This window comes from Poecilia formosa, unplaced genomic scaffold (assembly GCF_000485575.1).
Source record: "Poecilia formosa unplaced genomic scaffold, Poecilia_formosa-5.1.2 Scaffold391, whole genome shotgun sequence".
NCBI classification, from domain to species: domain Eukaryota; kingdom Metazoa; phylum Chordata; class Actinopteri; order Cyprinodontiformes; family Poeciliidae; genus Poecilia; species Poecilia formosa.
This window is the reverse complement of record NW_006800330.1, coordinates 491,483-504,823: the sequence shown is the minus strand read 5'-3', so window position 1 is coordinate 504,823 and position 13,341 is coordinate 491,483. Positions and strand designations below refer to the sequence as shown.

Below are 13,341 nucleotides of genomic sequence, written 5' to 3'. Positions count from 1 at the left end.
TGTTTAAACTTTACCTTTAATAACATAAAGATACCTAATTTTTAAAGTCAATCAGTAATTCTTTTATAACAAATTTATATCAGTAATGATTTATTGGTTTCATGAAGGCTTATTGATGTTCATGACAGATGTTATGTCATGTTTATGACGATGTCATGACAGTCTTATTCATCCCCCTTCAAATAAAGTTTTACCCAGAAAAAGTCATATGGGAATAAAGTCAAAATAATACGAGAATATCGTCATATTATTAAAGTCATAATATTACAAGAGTAAAGTCTTTATATTATGAGAATAAAGTCATACGTGGATAAAGTTGTAATAGTTTGACTTTATTCTCGTATTATTTTTCTTAGCGTGGCCCTAATACTCCATCCTGACCAACCGACTCTGGAACAGGTTTTTGTTTTGCTTTTTGTGTGAAATGCTGCTTGGATTACAGTTTCAGTTCTCAAAAATATTAAAAAGAAGCTGAAATGGACGATGTTAATTCTTCCCAAAGCAAGAATAAAGCTGTTTCCCCCTCTGTTTCTGATGAAATTTGGCCTCCGCCCAGACCAGACCATCATGGAGGAGGCCAACGCGCTGCAGACCTCGGCGGTGGAGGGCAGCAGGACGACGCTGGACGAAGCCGCCATGCCTCCACCGTCCTCTCAAAGAGGCCTGAAGCGCAAATCCCAGGACTCAGATCCAGCCCTCCCTGTACGTTCACTCTGGGTTTTGTTCGTTGCAACTGCTCTGCCTCCTCTGATCCTCCTAAATCCAGACAGGAAACCTGGACGAGCAGCAGCAGCAGGGACCAGATGCTGCTGCCTCTCAGCAACTGGAAGCCGCCGCGGTGAATTTGCCTCTGGAGGACGCCGCCGCCGCCGCCGTGGCTAACATCAGCCAGCTAATAGAGCTGGACTTACTCGCCGACAAGGACAAGAAGAAGAACGACGATGATTCTGAAGAAGAGGTGACAGAAAAAATGTTTTTACTTACGTCTCTTTAGTTTGTAGCTTGGAGTTAAGATGGTCGTGTTGCGACAGGAGGAGGAGGCGCAGGGAGGAGAGCAGGACCAGGAGGAGAGGAGGTGGAACAAGAGAACTCAGCAGATGCTTCACGGCCTGCAGGTACGAAACATGCAGCACGAGTTACAGGTCGGCTGTTATCGTCTACCTCAACAAATAAGGTACATTTATCTACGATGGCATGTTACGGCCACTCTAGATAGAAAATAAAAACACACAGAGGAGTAAATTTATGCCAAAAATCGCAAATTTACTAGAAAAACATCATGGAAATTTCCAAGTTTGAAAAGTTGAACATTTTCTAGAACAAAAACTTGAACATTTCTGAGTTTTACAGGTAAAACATTTTCGTTTTTCCAACTTTTTCTAAAAATTTTCTGAGATTAATCTCAGACTTTGAACTTTTTTTCATGACTTTCCAAACTCAGAAATTTCCAAATTCTTTTGAAAAATCTTCTAAGATTAATCTCAAAATTTCTAATTTCTTTCTGGCAGATTTTCAACATTTCAAGCTCAGAAATGTTTTTCCTTTTTTTTTTTTTTAGAAAAATAAAATTAAAATCAACATTTCTTTGTTTATTGGCAGAAAGGTACTCATTTTTTACAGTGACCCAAATTCGCCATCATATTACTCCACTTCCACATATTTTTGAACCAGAACCCAGACCAGGGAATCGGACCCTTTCTCCTCATATTTTGTTATTTGACCCTTTGGTTCATTCTGTGTAGCAAACACTGAACATTCAGGTAATCTTTAAGTGTGGAAACAGAAAAAAAAACAACGATGTCACGTGAAAAGCAACTCCCAAAGGTTTTACACCCTTCATCCCAATAAACATGGAGGCCAGCTATAATCAGCATTATGTCACGGCAGTTTTACTCTTACGTCACAGAGGGTGATGGCCAAAACTGGAGCCCAGTCGGTCAGCCTGTTGGACCTGTGCAGGAACAACAACAGAAAGCAGGCGGCGGCCAAGTTCTACAGCTTCCTGGTTCTGAAGAAGCAGCAGGCGGTGGAGCTGGTCCAGGAGGAGCCGTACAGCGACATTGTTGCGACGCCGGGACCTCGTTTCCACGTCGTCTAGAGCGAGGCTGCCAGGAAACCTCTGCTCTGACAGCCATGTTTGTTTTCATTTCACTGAAGTCTTACTGATTTGTTTTATTTATGTTTAATTTCTGCCAGCAGAAGTGGAGAAAAATATCCAAAGAGCATTTGCTTTGAAAATATATATATATATAAACCAGAAAAGAATATTAAAATGAACTTATTTTGCACTTATCAAATTCCACCATCAGTCTGTGATCGTCTAGCTGTCAGAAACTGGTATTTGTTGTAATCCTGTGTGCGCAGAATGCAACGTGCACCTAATAAGTTTCGTATTTGTCTTCAAAATACCACAGAATAGTATCAAAACTTTGTTATGGGTAATGAAAACATGAGTTGACTGGAAGCCCTGCATGCCGTCTCCAGAAACGAATGTCGTGCTGCTTTAGGGTTTCATCCCTTCACCTTCTACGGACGATAATTTAGCAGCTAATTCAGTGTTCTGCTGTATTACCATGCAGTGTTGTTTGTACGCAAGATTTAACTTCTTTTATACGTGAAAGTAGATTTCTGATTTACTCTTGACCATGAAGCAACAGATCAGCAAATTTCTGCTTCCCACTCAGTTAAATCAGCATAATCTACTGTTGTTTAGATGCACTTCCTCCACTCCAGCTGACTGTATCAATGTCTGAGCACGTTGTGTATTTTAAAATATGTAATTTCATTTTGTAAAAAACGCAAAGACAAATCATCAAAGTGCTGCAGGTGTTGTCTAGAAGCACTTTAAGTCAGACTGGTTTATGAGCGACAAAAAAATAAAAAGATTTTTCAAAATAAAAACAAGACCAGTGTGAAAAATTACAAAGTCCAATTTATCTTCTGACTGGAAAAGAGGAAATTTGTTATCAGTGGATTTATATTAGAAAATATGAAGTTAAAAAGGTTCATGGAACGAACTATTCCACCATCAATCCAGTTTTCTAACCATTACTTTGTCATTATTCTGGCGTTTAAAGGGGACATGTTATCCAAAACGCTCAGTTTTATACTTCTATTTGGGCCTAGAGCAGGAAACTGTCATGTAACAGAATCATGTTTTCTGATTGCGGGTTCAATACAAACACAAGTTACAGAATTACATGTTTAATTTATGGCTGAGTTGGCAAAATTACATTCACTTTGGCCCGCAAGTCTGTTTGATGTGATTTTGGCCCAAAAGGTTTGGACGTATGCAAATTGTCTCAATACAAACATCGTATTTGGCCTGTTGTGAGGAACTCCACTGCTCTCAGCGCTGAGCCTTCGTGTCTATTTTCATTGGTCAACATGCTAAAGCTAACAGAGGGGATGGTTGTCATGGAGGAAACAGAAACAGTCCTGGTAATCCTTGAGGATTTATCTGAGTTGATACTTTCATTGTAATCTTTAGGAACACTATTGCAATTTTTATGTTTTTCCTGATGTCCTACAACCCAAAAGAAAGTCTGGTTCCTTGGAAAGAACGGAGAGTCCGTTAAAACTGTTGCTCATTGTTTAGGAAACTAAAGGCATGAGTCTTTGTCTTTCTGTCCCACTACGTACTAATAACTACAGGAGCAGCCATGTTGTCTCCTTCCGCTGCTTTTCTTCTCTTGTGTCGACTTCTTTTCTTCTTCTCTCCTGGTTCCGTCTTCTTCAGCGCCGGCGTCGGCACACCTTTCTTCTTCTTCTTCAGGCAGCTCAGAGGGTTGGGGTTGCTCTGTTTCCTCTTCCTCTTCTTCCCCCGCCTCTCCCCGACTTTCTGGCTGATGCCCTGCTCCTCCTTCAGGCTGCGGATGCTCTGCTGCTGGGCCAGGGGCACCAGCTCCCCGAGCTGAACGGCCTGGACGTGGTCCAGGGACGCCTGGCTGGGCTTGTCCAGCACCATGGTGTTGAGGATGATGTAGAGCAGAGGGACGCCTGGGATCTTTTTGAGTCCATCAGTTACTGCACGGTCCTGCACAGAAATGGACAACAGGATTTTGCTATTATGCAAAATAAGGTTCTAAAAAAGCCTAAATTGGAAAGCAATTTATAATTTTCCTTCCATTTCACAGCAATTTTTACAGTCAAACAGCCTCTTGTGTCTTCAGTCCGGCTAAATAAAACTGATTAAAAGCCTCAATGATTAGATGATCTTGTGAAAAAAAGATCACTTATAATTTTATATACTGTGTATATATATATATATATATATATATGCAGAATATGGACTGGAAGCCCCGAGGTCAAATTGAAAGAAACTAATCTGGAAACATTTTATTTTGCCTGATTTTGTTACTTATATCAATTATTGTCATCTTGGTCCTTAAATTACCAAAATTACAACTAAGTCTGATGGTGTAATTTTTAAATATTAAGTTATTAATAATTTCATCAGTTACTCAGTTACTCAGTACCTGAGTAGACTTTTTAACAAATACTTTTTTATCCTTACTTGAGTAGTTTTTTGGACGGCTACTTCTTACTTGAGTAAAAATATGCTGAAGTAGTCCCACGTTTACTTGAGTACTATTGTTGGGTTCTTTACCACCTCTGATGTGAGTGCGTACCTGTGTGGCAACAAAGTAGTGGTGTGGGTTCGTCTCCTCCAGCATTGACAGCAGACACTCAGACGCTGGGACTGGATTTTTCAGATGTGCACATTTCCTGACCTGAAACCTCTGCAGGATGATCTTAGCTCCATAAAGCTGCTTCCCAAGAGTCTCAAGTTCCTTCAAAGCACAGCTACGGATGAGACAAACGCATAAGCACGAAAGATAAAACGGATTAGCATGAACGCTGCCCGCAAACAAATAAAGGTTTTCACCTTGTGGTGCAGAGTTGGATTTCTCCCATCAGATATTTGGGCATCTGCTCCTTGATCTGGATCTTGTTCTTCAGCGCCGCTTGACAGAAAGTTCCGTCAATGAGGATCTGAAAAGGCTCCCTGAAACTGAAATTATATTTGTAAAAGTTGATCGTTTTCTTAGCTTGTTTCTGTCTTTTGATCTTCATGTTGGATCGTTTATCGCCGGAGCTTTACGTCGCTTAACTGGTTCAAAAATAAACCCCACTTTTGCTTTACTTTAGTGGCGACAGCACATATTTACAACCAGAACCAGCATGGACCCTTGCAGAGAACACAACACGCTTTGTTGCATACCTTTTGCGAGTCCGATTAGAAACAATGAAGCGAGAAAAGTTCCGGTTTTGTGCAACATTCTGTTCCCGCTGTGTTCTGCAGCTGCGATTTCTCGGTAACACGATTCACATAATCATGTCGATAGATCAATCAATCAATCAATCAATCAATCAATCAATCAATCAATCTAGATATTAAGGAGTTCCTGAAAAAAATAATTAGTTCCCATGTTACAGAGGGGGAACAGATTATTTTATTTCAAGCTAAAATATTTGTTTCCCCACAGGTAAATTTGGCAATTAAACAGCAAATGTTTTTACTTTTATTCACGTTTGGCAAAAAAAATTACTTCGGCCATTATTTTAGAAAGCCGGGGATTTGAAAATTGAGGTTCAGGGTGTGTCATTTTTATTTATTTAAATTATTATTGCGTAAAAATGATAAAATAATGTACAGAACAGTGGGTAATGAAATAATAGAATACATAGTTCACAAATAGAAATAATAGAGATATTAATTTCAAGGATTCAAGCGGCTTCATCTGTGGGATTGGGTGAGGTGCGTATGGTTTCTGCATAATGTAGTAATTTGCATAAAAACAGATTACGTTTGACAGAAAATTTGCATTTTTGAATATAAAATTCAGCTAGAAATAATATTATGTTAATTACATGAAAAGTTGCTTTTAGAGGAGCAGGCATTGTAGAAACCAAAAAGTACATCTGTGTTCAAAAGTGAAAAACGATTGAAGATATTAGACTGCAACAGGGGGTGTGTCTGAGCGTCATCACGTAGATACGTGACGCATGGTTAGCCCCGCCCCTGTGTTTTCCTTCCGGAAACAGACGTCCTGATGAAGGTAGCAGTGAGGTAGCGGCTGCGGCTCCACACGGTTCATGGTCGGCAGTCACCTCTGACTCGTAGCTCACTTCGGCTCGAGTCGGGAACCCCGCTGAAGTTGGTTTGGCTCGGTGCTTTCTCTTTAGCTCGGCGGCTAACATCATGGCGGCCGCGGATCCACGTTTCTCGAGTAACGGCGGGCCGGCCAGCAGAGGAGGATTCCCCGCGGGGGAGAGCAGCAGCGACCGCGACGGGCCGGGCGGCAGCAGCAGCGGCGGCGGAGAGAGCGAGCGCGATCGGGCCACCTTCGAGTGCAACATCTGCCTGGACACTGCCAGGGACGCGGTCATCAGTATGTGCGGCCACTTATTCTGGTAGGAGTTGGTGGTTTGTTGTTGTTTGGGAGTAGTTTGGCCGTTTGCGCGGCCTCCGTAAACCGTTGTTTGTGTGGCTGCTAGCGGCGGAGTCACGCCCCATTATGGCCCGTTTTATCAGCTTGTTGTCTGACTGCTGCCAAGATGGCTTACGAGTTTTGTTTTTGTCCGTTTTGTTTAGATTTTTTTTTTTTTTTTTTTATCAAAACTCAGCTTTTTCCCGAGAAACGTTTTAAATACCCATTCCATTCTTGATTAGCATTTTTACAGCGTTAACGTGTGATCAGCTTTGAAGGGAAGTGGTTTCGACTCATCGTATGATTAGGACCAAAAATGTTCATCAAACGCTAGTTTTTGCGATTAAGGAAATTTTTTATCCTTTGTAAAAAGAAAAATATTATAATAATTTCACTAATTTGGATTATATGTAGTTTTGAAGGTGATAAAATGCATTTAAAGTTTATTTAAAAAGATGTTTTGATAATGGTTAATTAAATTCCTGAAGACTTCAAAAATAAAAAGGAATTATAAATGGTTAAAAAAAAAGTCCACTTTCATAGCTAAAGATTAAAAGTAAATCATTACGAAAACATTCAGATAATCTACAGTTAAAGATAAAAGCAGAAAGTCCAAGTTTCTGCATTAATCAGCTGCAATGTTCTTATAAAATCAACATATTTTTGTTCTATAACTGTAGGTGTTTAAAATAAACTTTTCAAAGTCTTTTTCACCTTGAAAAGCTTTCATTCTAGCACTTTCTCTTATCTGAGGTTAGGCTAACCTTGCGCAACATGTAACCTTCGAACCATGTGTGCGAAGTGAAAACAGCTCAGTGATGCGTTTCCTATTCATATGCGGCGCCTGTTCTTGTGCTCCAGTTAAGGCTGAAGGGAGATTACGGCCCAGGAGCAGATCTGGGTTAGCTCTAATGGTATCATAATCCCAGGAAGAAGAAGAAGAAAAGTCACATTCCTCCACCTGGGTACCAGCGGGAGGTTGTGGCTCTATTTATAGTTACCAAGATTTTCAGATTCACTTTCCAGACGTTGTCTCCTCTGAAAATGCTTTGCTCAACAGAAGGAAAAAAAAAATCAGTTTCAGGGTTGAAAAGTTGAACTCAAGCTCAGATTTAATCACAGATATTAACCTGGAGGACAAATAGTCTGAAGCTAATGTGATTCTTATAACTTTTAAAACAAAATTTTGACTCAATCTTTAGCTAAGCATCAATAATAATAATAATAAAGGAGCAGTAAAGTGGTTCATTTTTCTCATGTTTTGCTTAAAGATCAGTGTCTGGGTGGGATGTATACTTAGTGCAACATTTACAGTAACGTGTGTGTTCTTGTACGTTGTGTTTTGTGCTGATGTAATGCAGTTGCCATGTTGCTTTAATCCCCTCTGCTCTTGGAAGTCGAGCTTAATGTGATGAAACTGTGATGAAACTCATCAGCCTGCAGAACCGCCGGGGTCAGCTCACCTGCTGCAACTTCAAATTAACGTTGCATTGGTGCAGCAAACTGCGTCGCCGCCGCGGTGTTAATTAGTCAGGAGCGTTGGGTTTGAATAAACGTAGATACGACTAACGAAGGAGCAGATCAGTTCAGCAGCTCTGCTGTCTGTGTTTGAGCTTCAAATCCTTTAAATGTTTTCTTAGACTGAATTAAGTTACAGCTGGTTTCTGTGTCACCAAATAAACACATCGAGGTTTCTGTTACTGTAGCTAGAAATTTAGCACATCAGCATCTCTGTTATGCTTTCATGTTAGAAAAACTTGATGATTTCAACAGTTTGACTCCTCTCTAATACATTTAAATATTAACAGAAAAAAGCTGCAGTTGAGAAGCAGCTGCTCATCTCTTTGTCTTCTAAAAAGGAAGAGAAGCGTCACTGATTTCTGCAAGTAAAACACAATAAAGCCTTTTTCTCACCTCACACAGTGTCACATGTCTTACATATAATTATCAATACATTTTTATGTCGGTATCTAAAGTTCTGGGGACATTTTTGGCCCTTAAATTATTTTGTTTTTTGACAAAAATTCAAGAATTGTAAAACGTTTGGCCAACAAAATAGAAAACAATTGATGACCCAAAAACATTTATTTATTTATTTTCTAAAAAGACAACCGTCTAAAGCACTTTTTATATTTTGGATATTCAGTTATATACATATTAGATGAAATTTTTATTTATTGTTGAGCAGGAAAAAAATAAAGTAAAACAATTTTTGCATTTTTATTTAATAAACCAATCAGTAGCAAACATTTTAGGGACACAACTAGTCTGAACCAAACCTGAGCAAATATTGTTAGAAATGTGAGAAAATAAACATTTTGACACAAATAATTTGAAGCACATTTGATCCATCTTCTTTCTGAAACTTACATTTAAATAATTGAAAGAATCAATAAAACTAGGGCAAGAATAGCAGCAATACTTTATCCCAGTAGCGATTTTCTTATTTACGAAACAGAAAAAAGAATAAACTTTAAAAAATAGGAACAGGAAGTTGAGTCGTCCATCTTACAATCTGCTATTAATGACATTTAGATTTAATTTTACTAAGACAGTCACATTAAGTCAAGTGGGGCTAACATGCTGCGTTTTTATTAGAAATGTTCAGAAATTCTGTTTCATTTTAATTTGAGACATAAAACAGATTTAGAGCCACAACTATTACTTTACGTTCTTATAACTTCTAATATCTGCTGCAGAAAATTGTAATCTTTAAATAGTAGATATTTTATTCCTATCTTTAGGTTTTAATATAAAAAAAAACATATATTTTCATTTTCTAGTCATATTGGCACACAGTTTCCAGCCTCAGATCAGGAAAAAATCGATAAAATAAAAACGAGTCATTCATAAAAGCAACTATTCCATGACAAAAACTTGAAAAATAACTAAAACAAGCATTTGTTGTACTTTTAAAACTTCACTAAGTTGTTCATATTTTTTAATCAGAGTCCAGAGTTCAGTAGTTTGTTTTCAGCAGCACGTTTGGTTCTGAGGTCACTTCAGGTCAGGTGGATCATCAGTCCTGAATGTTTTTGTGGTTATGAAAGTGAAGGAAAAAACAAAAACCAAACAAGTCCTGCCAGTCGGTCATGAACCGAGTTGCTTAATATAAGTTTACCTCACGAAGGAGTCGCGTGGAAACGACCTTCAGGCTGAAGGTCTTAGGGAATACGCCATACTGTACCGATGGACCTGCGATACAAACCTTTAAGAAAACACTGAAACATGCAGAATTCAGCCAAGATGCTTAAACTCACCCATCATATCAGCTCCATCAGCTTTAAATTGTCTTAGGATGCATTAGGAAGAGTCGCGCGGTTCCAAAATCGCAAAACAGCATCAACAGTCTCAGCTTGGAAACGAAAGTAGCGCCACCTTTTAAGTTCCTGTTGATGTAATAAACATCCTGTTGCAGGTTTAACTCGACCAACTCATTAACGTCGACTTCTCAGGCTCAACATGAGCAGAAATACATGATGGACAGAGTATTTTGTTATTTTAGACCTACATCCAAAGTATGAGGTCTTCCACGACTGTTCACATTTATTAAAATATAGTTTTATGAGATTATGTTTAAAATTAGCTGCTTTTGCTGCCTGTATGACTCACCACCCAGGGCGCCATTCCAACAGGGGGCGGCTGAACCGCTTAGAGGGGAAAAAACCTGCGTCAGTTGTGCATGAGGAGTTTTTCTCAGCCCGTTTCCCTCATCATAACTTTCTTTTTCAGTTGTATTCCTACAATCAGTTTAATCAGTTGATCAAATTTTTTATTTTTGAAGATTTAATTTTTTGATAAATAGGGATTTTTTTTTGTCAAAGCACTCTTTGGGAGGCCATTTTGTTTGACAAGCTTGTTTAATGCTTATTTTTATTTGAACTTTGAATTCAGGTCAAATTTTTACCAAAATACTAGAAAAGGGCTACAATTTTATTGCTTTAATGTAAAGTCATAATATTGTCAGAATAATGTCGTAATATTAGGAAAATATTGTAATTTTATGAGAAGTTAACACAAAAAAATCAAATTAAACTGAAGAATGTTGAGCATATTGTGAAGTTACACTTTAGTACAAGTTTTAAAGATAAGTCTTAACACTTCATAGAAATACTTCACCTTTTAACATTCCAGCATCAGATTGGTTTCAGTATCAGGACTTTGAAATGATCACAAAAACATCTTGATAATTAAGTTTTTCTCATTAAAACAACTTTGTTCATGTAATTTTAAGGTTTTTTCAGGTAAAATTGTTTCTCCTCTGCTAATATTATCACTATATCCCCGTAAATAAACACAAATTCTTGTTTTATTAAAGAAGTTGGAGTTTAAAAATATAAACATAACAGATTTGCCTGGTTTTGGTCAGTAAAGTTGTGGCTGATTTCCTCCAGCAGACTTCCTGCAAACGCAGCAGCAGGTGCAGGCGACGTTCTGCTCTCGGTTACACACCTGACCCAATTCTGACTATTTTTAGCCAAAGTTTTCCCCTCTGAGTCGGGTCCAAGAACAAAGAAAGTATTCGCAGAATAAACACAAAATTTTAGTCAAGTTAATGTTTATTTTGTGGCACATTTACAACAACCTCAGCTGACCGAAGTGTTTCACAACAATTACAGCATCATGGATAGATGTGTGATAAAACAGTTTGATTTAAAAAAAAAATAATAAAAGGATTGGCAGTAAAAAAGAAAGATAAATACTACGAATAAAAACCAAACATACTTATATTCCCAAAAACTTTAATCGATTAAGTGCGAGTTGTTTCCCCTCTTTTATAAGAAGATTGTCTTAAATTACGAAAAACCATTTTGATGAGAAAAAAAGCTTTAATAAATACTTTATGTTGGAGTTTATTCTCCAAATATTACAACTTTATTCTGGTAATATTAAGGCCTAATTCTCGTATTAGTTTGACTTTATTGTCATATAATTTTTTAATCTTGTTAAAAAAAAACAAGCATTTTGTCGTAGAGTTGACAATGGGAGCTGTAAACAAGATGGCCGCCTCAGGCGCGCTCAAAATCATGATTTACAAAAATCAAATCTTCAAAAAAAAATTCACCTTCTTTGTATTTTTTTATTTAGATGCTTGTTTCTGTATCATTCCAGCAGAAACATTAAAAACTAGAGGAATATTCAAATTTTCATCCTCATCCAGACCCTAAATCTGTCCAGAGAGTTTTTCCCTCAGCGTTTCCCCACACATTGAAGCAGCAGGTCAGGAAATCAGCATTAAACCAAACAGGCAGCAGGAGCGACTTTAACAAAACACATCTATTCTGCAGGGTTTTTTCCCCTCATCGCCTCTAATCTGACGCTTAACATGAATTTCCTGCAGGAATGTTGATCTGAGCATTTAGAGAAAAGGACATTCTTGGAACTAATCTTTGTTTATTTCTGCCTCTGCAGCTGGCCCTGCCTTCATCAAGTAAGTACCTGCTTTGTTGACTCTTTTACACCCAATTACACACAAACAGGTGGATAAATATCTTTTTTTTAAATGGTGCGGATTTGTGGAAAAATCCCAAAGACTCAAATCCAAGTGAAGAAAGTTGCTATGAAAATCTAATGTTCACATGTTGTAATATTTTATCCTCTAACTAACTGCTGCCTATAAATTACAATTGAAGTCCAAATGTACCAAAACTGCTATCCATAAAATCTATAAACTGTCCCTTGATTCCACATCGATTTAACTAAATAAAAACAATATTTCAATTGAAATCTTCAAATTTTTCCTGACATTTAACTCGATTAATGCATCGTTTTTAAGTTTTCTGCCAAATTGTCTCTTTTAAACGAGGTTTCTTCTTGTTTTCCTTCTTCTTCGTTTTCAGTGGTTGGAGACGCGGCCCAGCAGGCAACAGTGTCCCGTCTGCAAGGCGGGCATTAGCAGGGAGAAAGTCATCCCGCTGTACGGCAGAGGGAGCTCCAGCCAGGAGGACCCCAGGTATGTCTCCGGTCCGGTCCTTGTTCGGTTCTGATCAGAACCGCTGTGAGAGCATATTTTGGCTACGTTCACACCGCATACTTTAATGCTCAATTCCGTTTTTTCTTTTTGTTTTGTGGTCGTTCACATTTCTAAAATATACGGTATGCGACTTGTATCTGATCTCCCAATAGCAAACAACCTGAAAGTGTCTCGCATGCGCAGTGACGTCACACGCAGAGAGCGTGCTCAGTGTTTTGCCAAGAGCCATGAAGAAGAAGAAGAAGAAGAAGAAGAAGAAGAAGAAGTTGTTTACGGAAGTAAACATGGATGCTAATGTGTAGCGTACCTTGCAATTTTAGTTTTTATCCGACCAGAGTCAGCACATTAACAAGTTAATCCTCATTATAGTCCGCTGTGGCCGTTGTTTTTCTATTTGCGGTCCCAGAATAGTGACGTTTTGTCGAGTATCAATGACGTTCAGGTCGAATTAATCATAGACATAATGATTAATTCATATTAATCGGTCCTGGCGAGAGCGGTCCTCGTCAGGACAATAGGTCCTCGTCAGGACCTATTGTCGCTGACGAGATTTAGGGCGGCCATCTTGGAGCGGTACACCGCTCCACTCAGCGTTATGTGTTTAACAGGCACAATGACGTATCAGCGCATTTAATCATTCATAACACACTTTTTTGTTACTGTAAACCATATTCAAACATCAAAGCAACATTTATAAACAATTGTATTATTTAAGTATGTTTTTAATACATAGTTCATCATATTTAAATATGCTTAGTGGCTATAACAATAGAATAGGAATGGAATATTCTGATATCGATGTATGAAGAGCATATTACAAAGCACACAGCCGTTCATAATTTATTTAATAAATTATTTAGTAATATCAATATCAATACATATTTTATATAACTATACAAACACTAATAAATAAAGATTAATAATGGCACAAAT

At 38.1% G+C, this 13,341-nt stretch overlaps 3 protein-coding genes across 5 annotated transcripts in view; 2 read left to right on the top strand and 1 right to left on the bottom strand.

The window, feature by feature from the left end:
- rad21b (RAD21 cohesin complex component b) overlaps nucleotides 1-2,876 on the top strand; it is an 8,871-nt gene extending 5,995 nt beyond the window's left edge. For 2 of the 3 annotated variants that reach the window (XM_016662825.1, XM_016662826.1), the window contains exons 11-14: nucleotides 557-702; nucleotides 767-958; nucleotides 1,032-1,115; nucleotides 1,907-2,098. In XM_016662825.1, coding sequence (XP_016518311.1) covers nucleotides 557-702; nucleotides 767-958; nucleotides 1,032-1,115; nucleotides 1,907-2,098 — 614 coding nt within the window. Of the gene's footprint in view, nucleotides 1-556; nucleotides 703-766; nucleotides 959-1,031; nucleotides 1,116-1,906 lie in introns of all 3 variants that reach the window. The other variant, XM_007575903.2, reaches the window with a different exon arrangement.
- A 262-nt stretch (nucleotides 2,877-3,138) lies between these two features.
- Nucleotides 3,139-5,258, bottom strand: utp23 (UTP23 small subunit processome component). The gene is made up of 3 exons (XM_007575902.2): nucleotides 4,889-5,258; nucleotides 4,632-4,806; nucleotides 3,139-4,036 (listed from the first exon to the last, which is right to left on the bottom strand). Exons 1-3 carry the CDS (start codon nucleotides 5,074-5,076, stop codon nucleotides 3,635-3,637), a joined length of 765 nt encoding a protein of 254 aa, XP_007575964.1. The 5' UTR covers nucleotides 5,077-5,258; the 3' UTR covers nucleotides 3,139-3,634.
- A 762-nt stretch (nucleotides 5,259-6,020) lies between these two features.
- The window catches only part of rnf5 (ring finger protein 5), a 10,601-nt gene continuing 3,280 nt past the window's right edge, over nucleotides 6,021-13,341 (top strand). The window contains exons 1-3 of the mRNA XM_007575901.2: nucleotides 6,021-6,417; nucleotides 11,847-11,865; nucleotides 12,275-12,387. Of these exons, the coding sequence (XP_007575963.1) occupies nucleotides 6,206-6,417; nucleotides 11,847-11,865; nucleotides 12,275-12,387 (344 nt within the window). The 5' untranslated portion in view covers nucleotides 6,021-6,205. The remainder of the gene's footprint in view (nucleotides 6,418-11,846; nucleotides 11,866-12,274; nucleotides 12,388-13,341) is intronic.

Bases quoted from the DNA above. Each gene is read 5' to 3' on its own strand.
- utp23 (XM_007575902.2), bottom strand. From the start codon at position 5,076: ATGAAGATCAAAAGACAGAAACAAGCTAAGAAAACGATCAACTTTTAC. The intron at 4,807-4,888 runs GTGAAAACCTTT...TCTCATCCGTAG, and splicing joins ATCCAACTCTGCACCACAAG to CTGTGCTTTGAAGGAACTTG. The intron at 4,037-4,631 runs GTACGCACTCAC...ATTTCTGTGCAG, and splicing joins ACTACTTTGTTGCCACACAG to GACCGTGCAGTAACTGATGG.